This window comes from Tigriopus californicus, chromosome 3 (assembly GCF_007210705.1).
Source record: "Tigriopus californicus strain San Diego chromosome 3, Tcal_SD_v2.1, whole genome shotgun sequence".
In the NCBI taxonomy this organism is placed as follows: Eukaryota; Metazoa; Arthropoda; class Copepoda; order Harpacticoida; family Harpacticidae; genus Tigriopus; species Tigriopus californicus.
Genome location: NC_081442.1, coordinates 3907719 through 3931663, shown reverse-complemented (window position 1 = coordinate 3931663; position 23945 = coordinate 3907719). Strand labels below are relative to the sequence as shown.

The 23945-nt window shown below is 39.5% G+C and overlaps 3 protein-coding genes across 4 annotated transcripts; 2 read left to right on the top strand and 1 right to left on the bottom strand.

Moving 5' to 3' along the window:
• Positions 1 to 1022: 1022 nt before the first annotated feature.
• LOC131877921 (centromere protein I-like) lies at positions 1023 to 8211 on the top strand. The gene is made up of 10 exons (XM_059223762.1): positions 1023 to 1471; positions 3097 to 3191; positions 4257 to 4427; positions 4498 to 4686; positions 5938 to 6244; positions 6321 to 6500; positions 6701 to 7017; positions 7090 to 7407; positions 7530 to 7712; positions 7773 to 8211. The coding sequence occupies exons 1-10, from the start codon at positions 1174 to 1176 to the stop codon at positions 8031 to 8033; spliced, it is 2319 nt and encodes a 772-aa protein (XP_059079745.1). The 5' UTR covers positions 1023 to 1173; the 3' UTR covers positions 8034 to 8211.
• On the bottom strand, positions 8066 to 12547 carry LOC131877922 (myogenic factor 6-like). Its single transcript, XM_059223763.1, has 4 exons — positions 12070 to 12547; positions 9407 to 9592; positions 9201 to 9282; positions 8066 to 8399 (listed from the first exon to the last, which is right to left on the bottom strand). The coding sequence occupies exons 1-4, from the start codon at positions 12286 to 12288 to the stop codon at positions 8308 to 8310; spliced, it is 579 nt and encodes a 192-aa protein (XP_059079746.1). The 5' UTR covers positions 12289 to 12547; the 3' UTR covers positions 8066 to 8307.
• Positions 12548 to 13778: 1231 nt separating this feature from the next.
• Positions 13779 to 17712, top strand: LOC131877628 (uncharacterized). Of its 2 annotated transcripts, XM_059223363.1 has the most exons (5): positions 13779 to 13816; positions 13886 to 13948; positions 15134 to 16351; positions 17135 to 17299; positions 17369 to 17712. In XM_059223363.1, exons 3-5 carry the CDS (start codon positions 15338 to 15340, stop codon positions 17549 to 17551), a joined length of 1362 nt encoding a protein of 453 aa, XP_059079346.1. In that variant the 5' UTR covers positions 13779 to 13816; positions 13886 to 13948; positions 15134 to 15337; the 3' UTR covers positions 17552 to 17712. The 2 variants fall into 2 exon arrangements, with proteins under 2 accessions (XP_059079346.1, XP_059079345.1); XM_059223362.1 differs by lacking the exons at positions 13779 to 13816; positions 13886 to 13948 and having other exon boundaries at positions 14536 to 16351.
• The last annotated feature ends 6233 nt before the right edge of the window (positions 17713 to 23945 follow it).

Sequence of the window (23945 nt, the reverse complement as noted above, 5' to 3'; positions counted from 1 at the left end):
GATCCAGAAAGCTTGGTGGTCAAATTAGTTAAGATACTACCAAAGTGGTCCACAATTGGTCCAAACGAGAAAGTTCTGAAGAGGTTTGTTCCACTTCTGTTCCTGCCGGCTCTAAGGTTTTGAGTGTACAAAAGCAGAAATTTCAATGTGAGAACTTTTTCTCACAGGACAATACTCTTTAAAAGAGGTACTGCATTACTTTTTAATACTTATTCTATCTAACCTTGCAATAGCAAATGCATGCATGAGCTGCTGTTCAGATGAATGTCTTATACATTCAATAAATCGTTGAGTTACTAGCAAACACAAATAATGACCCATTTAGACTTTTTGAAGCCTACCCAAAAATTGGTTGAATTCGTGGTTTGTGTCAAAACCCCGCCTTTTTCCTTTCATTTCTTTTCCTGCCTCAACAGCCAGGTAGCCAATTGCCTGGAAGTAAAATGGCCCGAATATTTTGGATCAGAATGGATTGAATTCAGGGTGACTCGGTTATTGTAGCACCTGACCAGAAAGATAACACACAAAAATAATTCCATAATGAATATAATGATAGTAATGAAAACATCCAAGTAAAACCGTTAGCCTTTAGGCCCATCTTGTTCTCAAAAGACCGTTTCTTATTTAAAAACATGCCTGCCTGAAACAAACAAATCAGTTGTAATCTTTATCTACCATAATCCCTAACTGTCGTTCAATCATTAATACATTCAGATGAACCAGACTGGGCTTTCAAATCCCAAATCCCCAAGTTCAAGTAAGGCCAAGTGAAAGAAGAGAAACAAGGGGAAAAACGAGTCTGCCGCCTATATAAGTAACCATGGAAGGTGCCATTGCAGCCAATTGATACCTCCGATCTCTACCATTAGTAACCACTACCTAAATCAAGAAACTCTTGTCAAGAACCACTCATGCGCTCTAAACCTGATCTGCCTGACTGGCTCACCATTCACACTCCTAACCTGGCTGGCTGTGTGATTGGAGCGTCATGGGATTTTGCACTTTTCTCAATCGCCCAAATTGGTCACCTGAGACAGGGGGAAAACTGACCAGAAATTCAAATCAAAACAGGACGAGTGTCAACAACAACAACCTATCCATTGTGGTCAACCTCCGCTTGGTGTCTTCTCACCCGTGATTTGGGCCCGTGATCCGGGTCAGCCGTGGCGGTCCATGGCCTCCACCCCGGATTTGGTGCTGGTGGGCTCGGATTGGAACAGTTTTGTGCGAGATTCCGAGCCGCACGCCGTGTTAAGTGCCAATTCGCAAGCTTTGGAAGAGCATTTGACGGCCTTGGTGCCCGAACACGCCCTGACATCGGCGGGCGCTGACTCTGAATGGGGGCCGAGTCTAAGGGCGTGGCTGAGTGGGTTGGCCTGGGCCTTGAGTGCGCAGAGTCAAGTCCATAAACCGGTCAAGCTCAAGAATCGTAGATTGCGAAATTGGACGCTCATCTTGAAATTTATCACTTGTAAGAGAAGACACGCCAATTCAAATTCACCTTCTGTCAGTGTTAATCGAGAATCGTAGGTCAATCGGAAGGAATCAAATCCATGCCTAATCTTAGCTGAGTGATGATCTGACAGAGATTTTGATGGCCAAATAGGGCTTCTGGATAAGCTCAAGCACGGATTTCTTGAGATGTGGTCTGCGAACGAAAGCGAAAACTTTGGATCGCTTTAACCATTTGCTTCATTCAAAACTAAGATATTGTCAAGAAGATGGACTGGGCTAAATTTGGGCCCCAAATCATGCTTTGGGTACTCAGCATTTGTGGTCCATTTAAGAAGTAATCGTGAAATAGAATTTGAGTCTTCGGCCTAATGCAAGTCAGCTACTACCTATGGTTATGACAATAGAATATTACAGCGAACCACTTTATCAATAAATGAACTCAAATAACTTTTCTTTGTAAATCTAAAATTCATATTTTGTTACTATGTTTCGAAAAGTGGCTCAGAGAAGCCCTTTCACATTCCACATTCCACATTTGTACAAATTTGTGGCTCACCGAAAGCAAAATAGATTAGGGGAAAAAAAGAAGCAACAAATGACTTGTTTTCGAAGAAATGGGCACATTTTAATAAGCAATACTCAGTAAGATGCATGATTCTTTAAATCAATTTCACCTTTGGGGACCATTTTTGCCTCCTGTGACGAAAATTGAGAGTATCTAGATCATCTGCAACAGATAATGGCGGGTAGAGGATTTTAGGACGTTTTGTCATTAATTTACACATTTGTTAAAAAAAAGAGTTCGTTCCCAAACAAATAATTCCTTCAAAAAGTGAAATACGAAAGCAATGAAAGATATTTTTTTACTTTGGCAACTCTTATTGCAGGTTCAGCAACATGCTGCAATCAGAAAAAAACACTAATATAATTTAGAAGATGCGCTAAAAACAAAGATGAAACAAAGTTAAAAACGATTTTATTCTACAATTAATTGGCAAAATTTTCATTTAATGAGAGTGCTCAGTTTTTAAACCTGATTTTAGTTTATGCAAGTCAAATGGTATTTTTTTAATTTTCCTTAAACATACGAGAGGAAAACGCTAATCAATATAGAAAAAAAGATCATTGAAAGATTTAAATTGTAAGGGATCAACCTTTCCATATAATAATATATGGACTATTTTGGATGCTTTTTCAAAAAGAGCAATTTATTGGAGTCCATAGTTCAAATTGAGATCTAGTGTACTGTACTTTAGTATTACTCTGTGCCCTTTAAATAATGCCTGCCTTTTAGGCAAACTTCCTAACACTCTGTTTAGAATCTCTGTGTTAGACCATCACTACCCATGAAGAAGGATTGGTCTTGTCATATTTTCGCATATACTTTCCTTTCAAATGGTTCCCATCTATCCCCTTGCGTAATTTCATCTGGATCGAGGGATTACATCCGATTAAATTGTACCAATACGATTGCAGATAGCACCTGAAATAAGGTAACACAGACAGGCTTCAGAGAACAGTCGCCCTTTAAATTTAAAAGTTTTTTATGCCGCTGAATATTTGTCACGTCCCTGGGCTTATTAGGGTAACTAGCAAATTTTCATTTAGATCAAATATCATTTTTCTCTATTCATATTTTAGGTTTGGAACGATACTCTTTGATTTCTGTCGCTGATTTGTTGCCCGATTTGTTTGAACAGCTGTTTCACTTGGTGCGCGTCACTCACGGTATTACGGTAAGAACTCTCACCGCTTAATCAGCCGTGACTTCCCAGTGTTCTTTTATTAGAAAGCTGCCAAAATTCGTCAGTTTCTGTGATTCTGAAAGCTAGGAAAGAAAAATGAATGCCAACCCATTAAGCTGCTGATACCAGAATTTTGAACCATGTTACAATCGCCCAAATAATGTGTTCATAAGGATCAAAAAAGAAATATTTTGGCGCCATCCCGAGAAAGATGATGCCTAGTTCAAAGAAAAGGCATACCGGCGATAAAAGTTATGGTATTGGACCGCTTCCATAGAATACACCGTGGCCCGTGAGTCATTGCACGATAAATTCTTTAAGGTTACATGAAATAATTTGTCCTTTGGAACCGCAATTTTGAACATGCATTTGATGAGCTGCTCATCCTTGCCACTCTTTATTCTAAAGAAAAAAGTCATGTGCTCATTTTCAATCATGCGAAATGGAGTCATCAAGCCATCGTGTCGCTTCATTAAGGAGCTATGCGTAAATTCTAAATCGTCTTAAGTAGTACATTAAAAGGGCCAAGAGCACTAAAGGCTAAATGGTTCAGACGAGCAAGCCAACTATCAAGATTTTGGATTTGCAACGAAGCGGAAGACCGAAATAAGTCCTGGACCCCAAACTTTGCCAAGACCAACAGGATGAAAGTCCATCGATGAATTTGTCACCCAAGAACTGTCACCCATCCCTTTCCTCTCCGGACTTGAACATGAATGGCTTTGCTAATGGGTTATTTGAGAGAGACAAGGAGGTCCTGAAGACCAAAACTTTGAGATGTAGACTTATTTGTCCGACTATGTGGCGCGTGCGAGCTGCAATTGGTTTAAGAAGAGATTAGCCGGAGTCTCTGTAGCCAATCTTGTGCTAATGAATCTGATGGTCAATCTCCCGACAAGACAATTTTGTATAGAAGCAATAGACGGGGAGTGAATTAGCTTTTAAACCGTCCATAGAATCACGCGCCACCCTGTATACCTTCAAAGTCAAAGAGTAGTTCTGGTTCAACCTCGCTCTTAAAGCGTCCACACCTTCATACTTAGTTCTTCTTTATAGCGCACAATTCTGTGCGAATTGTTGTCCTCGATCGCCAATCGAAATCATGCTGTCCCTTGGCGAGTCCGGAGCCTCAAGAACAACGTGTTCAATAGTCAAGGTGTGGATGTCAAGGGCCCCGTTCATCTTCTGAAAAAGTTCAAATTCCTTAAGCCCGATTTAATTCCCGAGGTAAGGTGGTCTTTTAATACGTTGAACACCAATTACTATTAGTATTAGCCTTCCGTTTTGGTTCAAACAGAATCTCTCGCATTACCCAAGTATCCCGGATCCGGTTGGTCGACCTGGTATGTCTGAGTTAGAGCGGAAATTTGAGGCGATCTGGACAGATCGTAACCCATTCAACAACGACCTGGATGACCTCATGCCCGATTGTCGATTAAGTTGGGATGATGTGATCCACCACATGGAAATCGACCCTTCAGATCAGGTATGTTAGTTGGGTTTGGTTTTGAAATAATCAGAAAAGTTGTAATTGTATAGCGACCCAAAGTCCCCAAAAATTGCTCATTTCTCATTCCATGTATATAGAACTTTCCAAATCATTACTATTGTTTTTATTTAGACAGTCTTAACATACGACTTTTGTGTCAACATTTTTCACTGATGAACATCGATATTGAAATCTTGTACAAATGTTCTAAATTTGTTGCATTTTCATACTTGGAGTCATCATTTTCTGGGACCTTTTGGCTTGGGGATTTTATGCCTTGCCTACAAAACTGCATTTTTTCCATCCTGGCCTTAACTCCTTGCACAACTTTGAGATAGTTAACTTGTCGATTATGCTTGGAAAGATGGTTGTTCAATGAGGAATGCTCTTGAAAGGTTAGGTGATTCCAGTTTTTACTTACCGCGAGGAGATAAGATAGTGTCACAGGGCCGGTTGGGCACCTTTTAGGCGGCTTGAACACTCTTGAGCCGTTACATGTGTTTTTTTACTTTCTTAGCACGACCATGGCCTTAATCATGAATGTCATAGTTTTTGAATCAAAGAATAAACTCTTTGGCACGCGTTTCATTAAATAAATTTCAATTACTCACCCATGAGCCAAATATCTGCTTTTTGAATTTATGTCGTTAAATCTACTCTGTGGCTCGTACTATCGCAGCGGCAAAGGCAAACTCACTTTGATAATCAGTTCCGTCGATTTAACACGTTTATAGTACTTGACGCTCATAATTTTTTCAGGTAAGTAACGCATACTTTTTTCGATGAAAAGTGTGCCAAAGATTTAATTTTCTGATTCAAAACGATTATATTCATGGTTAAGGCCACGGTAGGGCTAAAAAAGGAAACATTACGTGTAACGGCTCAAGCTAGTCCAAGCCGCCTGCCCGATCGGCCCTGTGACACTATTTCATCTCCCCGCGGTAAAAAAAAGGAATCAACTAACCTTTAAACATCATTCCTCATTAGTTAATGACTTTGGCAAAAAGAACGGGAATTCGTTCCTTTCCTGAGAAACGACTAAAGTTCTGGATATAACATTGCGAAGAATTAACATCGCTAAATCCATCTAATACTGGTTATCATCATGGAAAAATCAGGGTACAAACGTCTCCAAATAAAGACCCTAAAGCGATAATCATAATTAGACAACGAAGGACGTTTATCAGTCCATCAGGCATCTAAGATCAGTGTCCCTATTTACGACATATTTGCTTCACATGATTACAGAATTCTCAAGACGGGCCTCACATCAAACGATGTCGTTTAGCTCTCCCTGGACCCGAAAATGTGAACCACGTGGATCAAACCTCCAGTGGGGCCAAACATAGTGTTTCATTGGCCAATTGCACGACCGTGCTGGATATTTACCAAAACCTGGGCCATATTGTCCCCCCTTCCCAATCTTTGGCGCTTTTGAGGCGAAAGGCCTTGTTCATGATTCTCGCCGCCAATGACAATCCCGAGGAAGTTCAGGCTCGTTTCTCTATAGCTCTCTATCACACCTTGCACAATGAGTTCTTTGGTTCCATCGAAAGTAAATACCGTGAATGTTTGGAAGATCGCCTGGTTTATCGTCAGATATAAAAATATTTGAGTTTTTTTTTTCAAAGACTCGCTACCAAGGAAGCAATACATCCTCCAGCGTGTGTCCCTGCTTCAAAACTTCTTCCAACAAGGGATTCCCGTGGTGAGTCGATTTCTGGCGGAATTCCTGCCCAATTGGAATGGAGAGGAATTGTTTCTAGAAGTCCTTGGATTAGTTTCCCACGTACAAATAACAGATTTCGAAGGTGAGGATTATTTTTCTAGTAGTGGTTTAAGGCTCAAGATCATCAAGAATGGTTCTAGCCAAGTTAGAATCAGGCACGTATTGCTGAAGAAATGAAAGAGGCTGCCCCCCTCCCAAAAGTGATCGCGGCCATTTGATGGATTTGAACAAAAGTTCTAGTTAGACGGTGATACTTTCATGACGAATACATGCTAATTTCAGAGTTGTCGGAGTGTGTGTTAACACCGCTGCTGGCACATTTTTCGAAGAAATTCACAATTCAGCAACAGATTGTGACCTTGGCGTGCCTACGTCGATTGGTTTTTCATTGGATAACGCTCGAATATGAGCGCTGCAAGAACCATTTGAAGCGCTTCTTCGGTACGGCCAATCCGAATTGCATCAATCCATTGGGTGCCATTGCCTCGCTCATTGACATCTTTGTCCAGTATTGTGAGTCGGGATTAGCACAAGCTTTGGCTGAAAGCAACCCACTCACATCCATGTACTTCCACGAAGTCCTCACCAACATGCTCATGGTATGAACATAATGGAGAATTCACAAGACTGACCTTAATGATGATAATAATAGATATAACACTTATGTCTAGGTATCACGTTGTTTGGCCTCGTATAAGCTTCCTCTCTGCTTAGAGTTGCCGCCTTCTTTCATCTATCACGCCTTATTTCAAAGCACGCCTGTTGGGTTAAGCCAGGTCTTGGAGCACATCAGTACGATCAAATTTGAGACGATACCGATTTGCCAAAAGGCCCTCAAACGCGTTCAAGCCTTGATTGATGAAGACAATATGGCCACTTCACTGGAAGCCGAAGCAGAGAAGGAAGTTCTATTAGAACAGCTCAAGAGCAAAGATGGCCTCAATGTGGTCACCAAGGACATCATTGCCATTCTCACCAACGACATTGTGGTAAGTAACTGATCAATGATTACGTTCACCGGTAGCTTGATCCACGTTCTCATGGAAAATCCGTAAATATACTAAAGATATGTATTATTAAATGTTGCTAATTGATTGCTTCCATTGGCTAGTACTTGGATCGAGGTAAATCGATATTTCGCCTGCATTGGGACATTGAGGAACAGTCCATCCGGAAATCTTTGAATCTCACCAATCACATCGCTTTCCAACCGTTCATTTGGGCATTTTTGGATAAATCATCGCACGAACACAATCTTTCTCGACAAGAAATTATGGATGACTTGCAAGATGAGGTAAGGTCGCGTCTATACCTATATTGTTACCCACGGTTACGACTCTATTTATCTCCATAGAATACGATGATGACGGAATCATTCCTGGGCTTTCTCTCAACCCCTCTTCCGATGGTGACGGCCTTCTTAAACGCATTTCAAAGGCCCAAAATAGCCAAAGGAGGGAGTGCTGGGGGCAAGTCTTTACACAGCATTGGATCAATGCGAAGTCAAGGCCAGATCTCGCAGAAGAGTCGAGGCACTTCAACAACGGCCACGAGTGGAATTAGCTCGCTTGTGCCCACGTCCGTCAGAAAATCTGCGAGATCCAAAAAGAAGTGACAACTATTCATAATGAGAAGCTCATACTAATGTTGATGCGGATACAGGTTTATGGTTTATTAACAACTTCACAAAGGAAAGCAAGAGAGCACATTCGTGGTCTCTAGTAGCATTTGTCGGACTACAGAAGGAAATATTAGATGTGTTCAGAGCAAAATAAGATAGATTAACAGAATGATTCAGGGATATTTACTTTGTTTTTTTTTTCGTTCAAAAAATGTCAGAATACTTCACGATTTTTGTTGGAATTGAGTGTTTGCCATGCGCTTGAAATTCATCCAGAACGGATTTGGTCCTTCATGGGGATCTTCTCGACGATACTGTTTAAATGTTCCAAACTCGTTGAACCAGGGATATTTGCTTCATCTGGAAAACAAATGAATCATTTGCCATTTTGGCTAATCGGTTTGTTTGTTTTTTAGTTGAACCTCGGAAAGAAGGTTACTTTTCGTGTCGAACAAAAATTCGAGTGGTATGTACTGACCGATTTTCTACCCTATGCCAAGGACCGTGCTTGAGTGGCTCGTTTGTGGATGCTCCATCCATAATTGTACACCTTACGTCAGTGACGATTATTGATTTTTCAACAAATCAACTGAATACACAATCCACGTACGATCTACTTTCTGTAGAGAGCCATCTCGAAAAAAAGACCATTTGATGCATCACGCATCAAAAACAAACAAGCCAAGTATGCTTTGACGAGACTTAAAATGTTCATGATTAGAAGTTGTTGAAATCGTTTCGAGGGCTGCTTGGGCAGGATGTAACTTTAAATTAGAAGTTAGGCATTGGGCATTGATTTTCATGTATGTCACGAAAGCATCGCGTTCTATATTGTTTAGTTATAAAGTTAGTTATTACGAGCTATTAAATAAGTTTCATACTCTCTCCTTTTTTCGTTGGACAATACTTGGGGAGCAACTTTTACTCTTCGAGTGTAAATTTATCTCAAAAGACCTCTAAAGAACTCAGTATCTCAACTAAACGATAAGGCTATTCAATATCGCCTTTAGCTGAATGAATAAAAATTCTCTTCATGTCCAAACTCAGAGCCTTAGAAAGGGTTTCTGTTCAGCTCTTTCGCATAGTCGATTCGTCACTTTTTGCAATTTCTGCTCGACCTGAAATTTACCTTCTTATCCAAGGTCTAATGTTCACACTTACCCTGGTGATTGCAATTACCAGTCTTGATGTTGTTTTGAGGCTCAGGATATTGTGGTAGAATGTTGTTTGTACTGTCAGGAGACTAGACAAAAACGGATTTAAGAAAAATAATGTTATGCATGTACTGTGACTCGTACAATAGCGAAAAATATGACGTCTTAAGGACCTGACAACAACTGGTTTATTTTCAGTACAAGCTAACTCACTTGGCGTTTGACTATCCTGGATCTCGAATCATTTTCTGAACTTTGAGGATCCTCCTCGCTCTGAGCGAGGATGGATTCCAACGATTCGATGTAACATATTGCATTCCGAAGGATCTCCACTTTTGGTAAACGTTGATTGGGCACACTGGATGTTTGTTGTCTCAGGATCTCAAAGGCTTCATTCACCTTCAAAAGAAAGGGGGAAAAGAATCATGCGTTATCTACACAGGTTTCTAGTTCGATATAGACTAAAGAACCATTCTGAAATGAAGCAAATAGGTCGGGAAGAAGAAATGTTCTTTTGTGACCCTAAGTACTCCAAAGCTAGCTTTTTATATTCGAACCTGAAAGCTGTGTTGCAAAGGATGTATTGACCATTTTTCAACTGAGAAAGTATTCAAACATGAGATGAAATGACATTTATCTGATCACTGAGAGTATTTGTATTCCATTTTGGTTGTAAAGCACATCAGATCCTTATTATGTTAAATGGTGCTTTTCAATGGCATGCCGGAGAGTACAGTGTCTGTCATCTTTTATGCAGTAAGAATTTTAATTTTTAACATTTTCGTCTAGAGAAATGGTTGGGCCCTATTAATCATTTTGATTTGAGTGAACTGAGTTCTGACAATGATCTAATAGGGGATTGACGCACCTTATACCGTATCTTGTTCAGTCATAAAATAAGGAAGAAAATGGGTTAAAAAGCCATCATGGATTGAATACCCCTAATTTCGTCCCAATTGGTTCACTTTTGACTTCAGGAGGTCCATGAACGTTTTGAACGTTTGATGAATGTTTTCAAAGCAGATTGTATTTGAGCATGAAACTTATCAGCAATTGCCATTTTAAATTCCATTAAAAACGCCTAAAAATTCTTCCTTTAAAAGTCAAATAAAAAAATACTTATTTATTTCAAATTAAATAGAACATGTGCGTTTTTTCTTGTTTTGCTTTAATCATGAATCAACCCGCTCAAATCTGCATTTCAAGTTTTAAGTCGTAAATCAACTTAACTGATTGTCTGTGGCTCCCAAAATATCGAGTGGCAACACTAATCTCAATACTGCAATTAATCAATTCCTTTCATTCAACAAGTTTAAAGTAGTAGAAGCACATACATTTTTCATGCAAATTTTGTCCATTTTTTGCTGACTTCCTTGACGTTATTGGGAATGGAAGTCCCAACGAATTGCTTAACTTTATTTAGCAAAATAAATTAGGTTATTGTCTTCAATTATTTGATTATTTTTTGAGCAATATGTGCACCAACATCGACATCCATGTTTTCATTCTGAACTATAACATTCATGATTTTGGCCATGATAGTGCTGTAAAAAGCAAAATAACACAAAACGGCCCCTACTAGTCCCGGCAGCCTCATACTGCCCTAACTGCCAGGCGGTAAAAAATTACTGGAAACACCCTAAGCCTTTCAAAACCATTCCTTATCAACCTTTAATCTTCAATAGCACAAAGGTAGAATGTTATTTTTCTTGTCTAATCTTAAAATAGCTCAAAATGAAATTGAACATCACTTAACTCATTGGAAATGTGAATTTACGAAAACACAGTTGGCAAATATCTAAAGTATTCTTATTCTTGCATTGACTAGAATTCTGAAAAAATACACGCAACAGGTCTGTCAATGGTTTGAACTTTTTCTATAGATCTTGTTGAAACTTCAGTAAAAAAAATTCCATATTTTGGGCTTCGAGAAGCAAGTGTAGCCTAGTGGTGTAGAGACATGGTGAGCAAGCATAAAATCCTCTCCCTAGGTGTCATAGGTTCAAACCCCTGTGCCGGAACTAAACCATTGGTATTCCTGAAAATTTCCGTTATTTTTTGCATATATGAGTGATTTTAGGAAAAGTGTATAGATTTTCTGGTCGGTTTTGCGATAAAGCAAAAAAGTAAAAGAAACCTTTTACTGTTTTGATGTTGAATATTTGTATTTTTCATCTGGGAATTTGAGTTTAGATACAACCAGAGCATTTTAGAGCACAATTGTTTTAGAACAGGACCATTATTTCCCATAGAACTCAGCAGTTGCTGCATAGACCCAACACTAATTTGTATTCAAGTGCTAACTAAACTTAGCGTGCTTCTAAGTTCACTCTGACAGGTTTTTGAAAATGGCACTTTTCAAATGTTTTTGGGTATGTATGTTTTTGATCTGTGTTAGAACACCATGAAGTAAAATCAAAATTGTTTATGGTTTTGCAAGCTAGAAAAAGTTATCACGGCTTTTTAACCACTGTGTCAAGACATTTTGGCGTTTGAATACCTCTGTCTTTTATTATACATTCTCATTGTTACAAATCTTCTGTTCTTTTCAAAACCCACTTACAGACTTCAATATATCATTGCAAGGACTCGCTGACTTTGTCTTAGAGCCTCAGCTAAATTGGAATTATGTCGTGCTTCATCGGTTTCGGTTTCGTTGCGATGTTATTGGCTCAAGCAACTTAGTCATTTCTTATTTAAAGAACTTCTGTCGCCAAACATCGTATTGAAGAGTCAACGAAATCAATTTTCTTCCAGTTTGCAATCAAAAACTGATAGTAATAACAAATCATGTTTTTGAATGTAATTTCAAATCACATCTTTAATACTTATAGTCGAGGATAGATTGTATAAGTGCTCACAAAGCTTTTCCCTACTTTTCTCAACCTTTTCCGCTCTCTTAATGTGGCCGCATATCGTCGATCCATTCGCACATTTCTTCTTTTGCACACTTTGCACGCCCACATAAGACAATGGGTGTGGTTGATAGGGGCGTTTGAGGATGGAGGGAGATATCCATACTGATGATTTAAATGATCTCCGGACGAAGTTGTTGAGGATGGACTTGACGAGGTCGACGATGTGGCCTCAACCATCCTGACTTATGCACTCTCAAGCCGCCGCCTCTTCCTTCTCCTCGTGTTCTGGAACCATTGAGCGATCACTTCCTCATTGGCGGCAATCCCTTGACCAACTGATTTGCCACTCACCCAATTAACACTTGAACAATCCACAAGGAACGCACAAATCAGCAGGGAGTCCCTTTTTGCTCCCCTGGTCGTCAATCCCAATTCCAAGTCTTGTTCCTTCCACGCGCTTCACCCTTAGAATGCCGCTCCTTCTCCAGACTTTTCTCGTTCTGCGCGGAGTCGTTGTCGGATCACTCACTCCTAACCTCGGATGGCTTTTCCAGATCTGCGTCGGCGAGAGCGTCGGACATCTCGTTGGAAATGTGTCGAAACTAGTAGTCAAAACAATTACGTTGAGACGGAACTCGAGGTTTGGGAAGCCAACTCCTCGAATCGTTTTTTTTTCGCTCTCCCCCGTTGTGAGAAACATGGAAAAACGACTTCAAACCAGAGGTCTTCTGGAATTTCGGGATGGAGTGAAGGGAAATATTGATTTTCTTTTGAGTTTCAATTTATCTTCTAGATGAGACATACTTTAGAGCTTGGCACATTTGCAAATGCATGAACAACGGATCAGGTATCAAAGTTTGCAAAAAGTCGATTTCGTTATTTGTTGATTTGTTCATCTTAGATGTAGTCGCGTATTTATTGGTATTATTTTGTACATTCCAAAGATATGGCATAATGAGTCAAATGGACAAATAAAGATACGAAATACCAACCATATTACTACAACGCTTTGTCATTGAGAGCACAACCAAAAAGTAGTAACATAAAAGCTGTAGCTTTAGGAAAAGGCAAATTAACGAATATTCGCTCTAAAAGTCAACCTGTTACAGATTTGTCAAAGTTGTCGAAGTATCTAAAAAGTTAGAGTCCGCCAGTCTGTAATAATGGCCACTTACGGAATTTGCTATACATGGATTTATTTTTAATGCTCAATAACCAACCTTAAAATTTTGATCCCTCAAACATGCACCCGTAAGTGGTGGCAACGCATTCGGGGATCCGTTTAGTAAATGAAGAAGCGTGTAAGGCCAATAATACCTGATGTTCACCATTAATCTCCTTCATCTCAATCCCATTCATGAAGTGAGGGGGAAAACCTCAGATCGTAAAGTCGCCCTCGAAACAGCTGTCCGTCCCAATCGTAATGTACTCACTAGAGACCGAAGTTAAATAGCCGAATATAATCTTCAGAGGAGGTATTTGTAATACCTCTATTAGCCACATAGAGGACCAACTTGGAACAAGATTTCGAGATATATATCGTCCATTGTCTAAGTACCTACAATTGTTCAGTTGTTATTATTATAAGTCATTCAAATTCCGCTCCTGGTTTAGCTGAGGATGTTGTCGGGGGGAACAAGGCATGTGTAAAAGTAGTTGTGCGCCATTTTATGGACTACCGAGGTGTGTAAAGAGGAGGGAAATTGAGTGGAGAACGACCCAAACGACTCGTCCTCGTTCTTAGTCGTGACTTGTCTGTCCCAAGGTAATCTATTATACGCTCATTTTGAAGAGAAAACACTTTTGAAGTGTGTTGAATTCCTTCCAATTTCAGTCTGAGTAGAAGCGAATGAGGATGAGTGCTTCTCCTCGTTCATTCTGCAAGACGCATCACGAGGTGTGTTCAAAGGGGTTCAAATCTCGATCACCATCCAATAATAAATGGTACTGCTTCCTTAAGGTTTGTTCAAGGATGTTCTTGATATCTAATATAGAATATAGGTAACAACATAAGGTAGAAAATTGGCGATAAATTTTATGTTTATAAATTATTAAAAAAATGTTTTCCCCTTTTTTATAGCCACAAATGCTTTCATATTTTCGATTGATCACTAATGCAAAGTCTAAAAAATCATTCATAGAGCATGATTAGAACTATAAATCTCGCCACAAAAGTATATTCTTGAGGGCTACGTAAGAAGATTTAGAAAGCCAGTGACATGTTTGGAATCATTGAAGACAAATTTATTTTTGTCGTACCCAAACATTTTAAGGACGAAACACAAAGGGATAGTACATTTCAAAGTACATTTTTTAAAGCACCATGTCTTTTTTTTTGGCGTTACATTGTTTTTTTTTGCCATTCTTTTCATTTGCTTGTCTATTTTTCACATATTCAAGTTCATTCACCATTCGCACTTTCATTTAAATGTAGTAAAATGAAGAGTTGAATAATAGGGTTGAGTTTTAAACAGTGTTTCAGCATTGCAGTCCAGTTAAGCTCTAAGGTGGCGTTCCGACTCATTCGGATTTCGCCCAAGGATTAAGTGGGATCGGAAGTTGGGAAGAGCGCTCTTCAAGCAGGCTAAAAAGGCATTATTGCGTTGCTTCGTTTTCTCCATCGGGCGATATTACATACAGGGGAGAAATTAGACATGAACATGTCGAGATTGAGATCTTGGAATCTTCATTTTTACGAGCATCTATCTAATGCAATAAGATAGCCAACCGTTTTCCCTGAGGGCCTCGGGAAATTGGGGCGACAAAAAAGAGCTCGAGATTGTTCAAACTTCTGATCTCATGGGAAGAAGCACTCTGCGGAGGAACATTGGCGGATAGTTCAACGCGTGGGTACGAGACCGAGAGTGGGATATCGATGACAAATGCCAAAACAAGTCCTCCAAATCTCCCAGGACCCACTAAAGTCACGACCATTTCCGACAAAAATCTCAAAACAAAAGCTCTGAGCTGTTGTCGTTTCCTCTGTCTTCCATGTTTGGGCTTCCTTTTTGAGGGTAGGAAACTGACAGTTACTTTTGGATGAGGATGCTTCGCCTTAGAAACACTCTAATGATGCCTCTAGATTTTTGTCCAATAGAGCCTTTAAGGGCTTTCCAACACAAATAAGTATTCCAGTGCACCAGAACAAGATAAAAAGCCTTAATGGCACACTTGCCACAAAGTCCTGTTACAGGTGTTTTCCTTGGCTTTCTCCACCTCTCAATGGCGTTAGTGCACAAGAAGAGCCTTTTCTACCTGTGGCCTTCAATAATAGACAGTTCTCAAAATGAGCCTTCATCCCCTTTTGAGGGATTTTCAAGCCGATTTGAAGTGTTTAAAAGCTAACCAAGACAAAAACGCCAAGATCAACGCCAAGATCACCGATGCCAATCCACATTTGGTCAGCCTTTGCAAAGGCCTCGAGGCCATGTTCCAGCATGGCCTTCGGCCCAACGATAACGTCTTTGTTTTATTTGAGGTGATCAGCCTCGAACCCAAACGTGAGGCTGGCATGAATGCTTTGGTGAAGCATATCGTCTCGGAGATCAAGAAGATCCGCACCCTCAAAACCGACGTGGGTCGAAGTCGGCATTTCTTCCGATGTTGCTTGAACAACGGTTGGTTGACCTCTTTGGTGATCTCACTACGTAATTGGAAAACCATCGGAGATTGGTACGAATCAGACTCGCTCTTGCTCAGAAGCCCCAATGAGAGTATCATGAGCATTCTCCCGGACCTCGATTTACTTCACTTCGACCTTCATCTAGCGAATCGATCATTTTTGGACGACTCTTGGGAACTGCCCATTTACAATCGCTTCGAACTTATTCCCGGATCAGATTTGGGTCTGATGATTTGTTCGTTTCAAGGAAAGATTGTTGTGACCAAGGTGAAAACCTATTCCAGTGCGGGCGAGGATGGCAAGGTGCAAGTGGGTGATGTGATTGACGATTTAGATGCCACACCCACTTATGGCATGGAGCCGGAAGCTATCGCCAAGATAGTGAAGAAGTGTGGCAAACGACCTCTGGCCATTGGCGTGGTGAAGGCGGAGAAAAATGGGAAGATATTTCCGCCATTGAAGGCTTTGCTGGAGCAGAGTTCAATTGATCTGAAAAGACTGGAGGAGTTGATGTCGATCAGAAAGAAGTGGCGACCCAATTCGTTGATGTTGGATGATGACAACAATTGTCCTAGCAATGATGGTAACGACGAATTTGATCCCTTGCTCGAAGATGAAGAAGACTTTCGACATGATATTCGGGGTGGAACAGAACTTCTTTACATCGGGAGTCTCAAGGTAAATTCCCAAAAGTCATAATAGTTGACTAATGTTTTCTTGAGTTGGAATTAATATGAAGTTTCAACCAGCTGAAGAGAATTCAACAGTATTAGATTGATAATCAACGAAGGAAGTCAGCCTCCTCCTCATCTCAAATTAAACATCGGATTAAACTAATAAAAATATGTGATGTATTGATTTTGTAATTCAGATTGTGATTTGTGATTGTGAAAATTGGTTTTACTGAAACTTATGAGTAATTGTAAAAATGGCGTTCGAATCGTTTGTTATGGAGTCACATGGCAGATCTCTCGCTCGCCCTGCTCCTCTATGAGTGCGTCTATAAAGTGTTCTCGAGAGGCTCGGGGAGGAATAGCTCTCACAATTCGAAACCGCAACCACCCCTCGTTCTCATTATTCAGTTTACGTACATTTGCAGAAATTTGCATTTCATATACAGAAATATGACAAATTTAAGTCACTTTGGGATTTCCAGGAATTAACTTTGTTTCAAACTGAATACTCCCAATGGTGGTTTCCCAATGCTCAATTTAGCACAGAAAAGCGCAGAACCATTGACTCTACGTAGAAGCAACGACTCGAACTCGAGTTTTGTTGGTAATGTTAATGGGTGTTTACAGTCGTCCTTTGATCCTTCACCAAAATTGCCACCTCTTTTTATCATCTCACAAATACCAATGCCAAGGATTGCGTCACGACTCTTGTCGTCGCTTCATAAATATGTACAATAAAACGAAATAATATCTATAAAGACGTGCATATTGTTGATGATACCTTTAGGTCGGCAATGTTGGAGATGCGTCCCTTTTGGACAAAGCCATTCATCGTGTGATCCATGATCAGAAGAAAGTCCACCATTCTGTAAGCATCCATCTCCAAGAATTGGGCGTGAAAATGTTTTGTAACGAGAGAGGAAAAGAAGTCCTTAATTACACCTACCCTGAGGTGAGTCACTACGTATTTCAAATGAGAGAAATCAGTCGGCTTTTGACTTTCCTTGTGTCTTCCTCTCAGATTTCAGCCTGTGGGTGCTGTTCCACCGATAACCATTATTTGGCTTTCATCGCAGGAAACGATTTGTGCACGATGGCCACAGAATTCATGTGTCACGTGTTCTATTGTGCCAATCAGGCCAAAGCCAGGGATGTGATTTCAACAATTGCCGAGGGATTTGAGAGAACTCAAAACGCGGTATAGGGGGAAAAACGTTGTTGAAAAGCGCTAGCAAATTTGTAGAGGTTGCGTAGTTCTATTTTCATAGGTTTCGTGGTAATTTCGTTCGTCGAGTTTTCTTCTCGATCAACAATTTATTCATCTGTTGCTACAAACACTCAATAAAGATTCGTATTTAAAACCTATTGTCTCTTGCACTTCAGTAGTCAGACCTTTAATTTGGTTGCAATTGCAATCACGAATGGGCAGTTACAATTACTTTTCAGAGTAATTGCAATTGATTGCATTTGAGATTTGGGTTAACTCCTTTAAATACTCCACTCGTAGATAATGGAGGTAAAGATATTGAGCAGGTCCCATCTATGAAAGATCTAGGTGTAGTCCTCCAAAATAATGGAAAGTTCGATGAGCATATCCAGTTGAAGGTGGGTAAGGCTTTTCAAATGTGTGGTTGGATATATCGCACGTTTAAGTCCAGAGGTAGCATCACGATGCTAACTCTGTACAAGTCGATTGTCAGCCACATCTTGAATATGCCTCACCATTTGGGCTCCAATGAGTTCAGCAGGTTTGCAAAAGCTCGAGCAAGTCCAAAGATGTTTCACTAGGAACATCACAGGATTGAGAGAGCTCTCATATTGGGAGAGGCTAAAAAGTTGGGACTGTACAGTGTTCAGAGAAGGTACGAAGGTATCTGATACTGTACGTCTTCAAAAGTATCCATGAGCTTTGTCCCAACCCAGGATTTAGGGTCAATTCTAGTGACCGTAGAGGCTTAATGTGCGTTTTGAGAGCACCTTCAAGCCCTCGAGAATCCAGGCTAGTTCGAACAAAGACAGTCGAGAACTGGTCTCCAAGCATGTTAGCCATAGTCTCTACATTGCTAATGGCTTCCCCATCAACCTCAAAAAGCCCAACAGAGTGTTTCATTTTCTCTAGAGTTCGCATAAGAGAAAAATGCCTTCGGATTCGACCTGACCTCCTGAACCAACTTACTCTCTGTTTGTAACTGGTCATATTCGATGGAGGCCTTAATCTTACCCTGAACTACGTCCAACTTTTGTGGAGACTACCCACAACTACTGGATTCAAAGTGCTCTGGAGCCTTTTTGCTAGTTTGCAACTCTTTTGAACAAAGTCTTCGTATATTTTGGAATTTTTGTCCGTGTACCACCTATTGGAACACATTCAGAGATTGCTAAACTTGAGCAACTTCCTTAAAAACTGAAACTAACTTATCAATGGCTGCATCCATGGACGATTCCTGTTTCAGAATTGAAATCAGGTCAAGTTCTTCTAATCTTTTTATAATCAACGGCCAATGTTCATCTTTGAACTTGAAATTAGCCAACCCAACCTTTTTGGCCTGTTTTACTCTAAAGCACGCCGGCTTTTGAGTAATGGTCGACCCTACATGATGATCTGACAGATTACTAGGTGTCACATGGACATACTGGATCAGATCAGGGTCATTGGAAAAGACCAAGTCCAGAACGTTATTTGCTCTGGCGGCTACACCTACATGCTGAGAGAAATTGCGCAAGATCGCAAATTCTTCCAGCTTTTCAAACGACTGAGATGTCGATTTCGAAATGGAATATACCCATAGGGACTAGCCTCCCACTCTACCACGCTAGTTGGAAAATTGAAGTCCCTACAAAGAAAACTTTTGCACCAACTGCCTGATTCAACTCATTTCCAGTGAATTGGAGAGCTGACATAAAGCACGGACTTCTAGAAATATGGACTGCGAACGAGCTTCCCGCCAAATCGGCCTGCTCTTGGTCATAGCCACTCTGAGCCACTTTTCGAATTAAAGTAATAAAATAAAAAACGTAGATCTCCTCCATTAACGGTAGGTCAATTTTATATCATTTACATGCAAAGTCGATCGTTTCAAAGTTATGTTGTCAAAAGCTTATGTAGCTGGCCGAAAATTCAAATTTTATGTAGTGTTTACAACATAACTTTGAACATGTCTCCTGATTTCCTTAAGCATAAATTTGGGCTCAAACTTGGCTGAGTTCATCTATTCAACAAGATCTTGTGGTCGGATGAAGTACTTATTTGGAATAAGGTGAGCGGTTAAGGAGATAGGATTTTTTTGCTTCCGTTTGCCGTCCATTTCTCTAGAAGTCCGTGGATAAATGAGTTTACTGTTTATTTTTATTTTTTTGCGGACTTCCTTACCGCTGCTAGGATTGGAATCCCAGCAGTTCAAGACGAGAAATATATTCATTTATTTATTTATATATATCATTTGATCGACCAACAAATTAGAGTTGGCTGATCTGGCTAACCCTTGAATATAAGGTTGGTCAGGAATTTTAGTCAAAAACTTGTCCAAGTCGGACTTAAATCTTGCTACTGGATCAACAATACCTACATACTCCCTACGAATATTTAAGGGCAGCAAATTGGACAATGGAGGAGCCCGAGAAAGAAGAGAGTTGGACACCATTGTTTTAACTAGCCTGGATTCTCGAGGGCTTGAAGGTGCTCTCAAAACGCACGTTAAGCCCCTACGGTCACTACAATTGACCCTAAATCCTGGGTTGGGGCAAAGCTCATGAATGCTTTTGAAAACGTACAGTATCAGATACCTTTCGTACCTTCTCTGAATACTGTACAATCCCAACCATTCTAACCTCTCTCAAAACGAAAGCTCTCTCATTCCTGTGATGTTTCTAGTAAAACATCTTTGGACCTGCTCGAGCTTTTGCAAACCTGTTGAACTAATTGGAGCCCAATATATATTCAAGATGTGGCTGAACAACCGAACCGATCTCTGGACTTCAACGTGCGATATATCCAACCACATGTTTGAAAAGCTTTACCAACTTTCAACTGGATATGCTCAACGAACTTTCCATTATCTTGGAGGACTACTACCGAATCTTTCATGGACGAAACCTGCTCGTTTTTTTAAACTCCATTATCTACGAGTGTTTAATGGCGTTGACCCAAGTGTCATTGAATGGAATTTCATTCCGTTCAGTATGAATTTTTGTATGAATATGTCATAGCAAAATAATATTCATACCAAAAGGAAGTTGTTTGGTCCGTTTGTTGTATGAATATGTCAAAAAATAATATTATTCATACAAAAAGTAGTTATATGGGACTCGCTTGTTGTATGAATATGTCAAAGCAAAATAAATTGTATGTTTTTGTCCATTTTTGTATGAATGTGTAAAACCAAAAAAAATATTCATACAAATAGTAACTGTGTCGGACTCGTTTTTCCTATGAATATGTCATAGCAAAATAATATTCATACAGAAAGGAAGTGGAAACTGGTGTTTTGGTCCGTTTATGTATGAATACATCAAAGCAAAATAGTATCCATACAAAAACAGGTTCTTTGGTCCATTTTTGTATGAATATGTCAAAACAAAATAATATGCATTCAAAAAGTAGATGTTTTGGACTCGTTTTTTGTATGAATATTTCATAGTAAAATAATATTCATACAAAAAACCGATGTTTTTGTCCGTTTTTGTATGAATTTGTCAATGCAAAATAATATCCATACAAAAAACAAAGGTTTTGGTCCGTTTTTTGTTTATATGTAAAAACAAAATAACATTCATACAAAAAATAGTTTTGTCAGACTCATTTTTTGTATGAATATGTCATAGCAAAATAATATTCATACTAAAAGGAAGTTGTTTGGTCCGTTTGTTGTATGAATATGTCAAAAAATATTATTATGCATACAAAAAGTAGTTGCATTGGACTCTTTTTTGTATGAATATGTCAAAGCAAAATAAATTGCATGTTTTTGTCCATTTTTGTATGAATGTGTCAAAACAAAAAAATATTCATACAAAAAGTAACTGTTTCGGACTCGTTTTTTGTATGAATATGTCATAGCAAAATAATATTCATACAAAAAAACAGGTTTTTTGAATGTTTTTGTGTGAATATGTCAAAACAAAATAATATTCATACAAAAAGTAGATGTTTTGGACTCGTTTTTTGTTTGAATATTTCATAGCAAAACAAAATAATTTTCATACAAAAAGTAGTTTTGTCGGACTCGTTTGTTGTATGAATATGTCAAAGGAAAATAATATTCATACAAATAGGAAGTCGTTTCTTGGATCTTGGACTCATGAAGCTTTTGCTGGAGGATAGCTCAAACATTTTCCATGGGAGAGAGGTCAGGGCTATTTGGGGGCCATACCTCCTTCCCCCAGCAAAAAGGCAAGTTGCTCTCGATCCATTTAGTGGTCGCTTTTGCGAAGTGACTGGGTGCTCCGTAGTGCTGAAATTTGGCCACAGACATCACGGGGAAGAATTTACGGTCCAATGTTCCACCAGTATTTCGCCTTCTTGACCAGGCTTCCAGCAATGTTTTGTCAAGGATTTCATTGGCATAGTATTGTGAGGTCACAATTTGCTTTTGGGACACTACGTGTAACTTGGACATGGCCTGGCTTGAAATTGCTCCCGATACCATGATTTTCGAGAGAAACATCACGTTGACTGATGGAGTTGCTTCTTCTAAGGAATGAGCCCAAACAACGTCATTTTTTCGATTGAGGGGGGTGGAACAATTCAAATGGAGACTCGTCAGAAAACACCACTTTCTTCCAGTAATCATTTGTCCAATCTTTTACCATCTTACAGAACTTGATCCTCTTCTTCATTTGTTCGTTGGTCAGTTTGGGAACAATTCGAGGTCTGTAGGGCTTGACTCCAAGAGTTTTTGATAAATGTCAATGAACCAGTTGATTTGGTGGTTAGATGACCATGGTTGGAAAGTTTCGTTGCTAATTTTCTTGTTGAATATCCCTTTTTGGTCAGACTTTTTGAGATGACGATTTTGGGAGTTCTTGTCAATGATGTCTTGCACCCCCGATCCTTGGCAATGGACAGGCTCTTACCAGCCTTAAAAGCCTTCACCCATCTCAAAATTGGCGTCCGGCTAACCTTGAGTACCTTGGCACCCCAGGGACACTCGTACACCACCTCTCCACCATACCCACGGCACGATTCCTGGCGGATTCTGTCAAACCCTTCACCATGACGGACATTCAAATCCTATAAAATACCTCAAATTACAAAATGGGCACACATAGTTAATTGTAGGGACCTACAACAACGACAAGGTAAAGGAGAGCAACTAGAAATCTCAACAATTTTGAAGGACAAGAATAGTAGAAACGAAATAAACAACGGAGACAGCAGACTCAACAAGCAATAGGTCTGGTTGCATTTAATGCGGGACACGGTGTACATACATTCTATGAAGCGGTTAAAAAACCCGAGAAAAGAAACCATTCTAGTGTTGTGTGTCCTCACTTACGAACGGAGGTCTGCAGTCTGGTTCTAATTATAAATTTGCCCTCTGATTAATTGTAATTTATTAAATTTGGACCAATGAAATCACAAATTACAATTACAAATGTAAGCATTGACTTTTAAATCATTCTTAGCTATTCATCGTCATACAACCTTTTGTTTCTAACCATTTCTGCTCGTTTTTTATATTCTCTGAACAAATCTAGCTCATCAAATTTCACCGCCTTTGGCGATCCCTTGATGCTAAATTAAAAGATACTTGGCCAGTGGCAAATTCTATTTGGAAAAGCAGACAATTGTCTTTGCTTTTCAGATACAATTATAATATGGGAGGTCATAAAATGCCTATTTTCACATGTGTGAAGAAAATATAAAGATGATTGAAATACCAATAGTACAATCCTGGCAAAGAAAGTGAATCCTACCAACAATCCCTGAGGGTGAATTGCAAGATAAATTGGCAGAAAATTTCAAAACAAGGTCCGAAAGAAATTCGCAGATGACTAATAATTTTGTACGAGAGGAAAAAGAATGATTGAAAGTAATTGAATTACAATTGAACAGCCATTGTATTTGAACAAATTTGAAAAGAAAGTAATTGTGCTTACAAACATTTCAAACCAGTATACTCCTATTTGTAATCAACTTCACTTTAAAAATATTTAACGCAGGTCAGTATCTTAATATGCTTCCGTTAGTTCGAATCCGGGCTAGTCAAGTCCAAGCTTCTTAGTAGTGTTTACATTACAACAAGAGTTGTTGCTTAACACCTCAAATGAGTGAGCCTTGCGGCCATTCCCTAATAATCTAATAATCAATGTTGGCTGAGATGCCGTGCGAGAGAGCATCCATCTTACTCCGTAACAAGCAAACAAAGTACATTGCTTTCCTTCCCAGGCTCCACCCTGCGATCCTTGCACCCCAAATACAATAAAAAGAATTACGTACATCTATTGCACGGCAGGGGTATCGTCGTCAACTCATGCTAGAATACCAAACAATCGAGAAAGCCCTACTGCACTAAGCAATGGCAAAAATTGACTTTGAAGGAGTTTGTCACTTTCTGCCAGATGGTAGAAAACGGCTTTTGATGTTTATGAACCCTAGG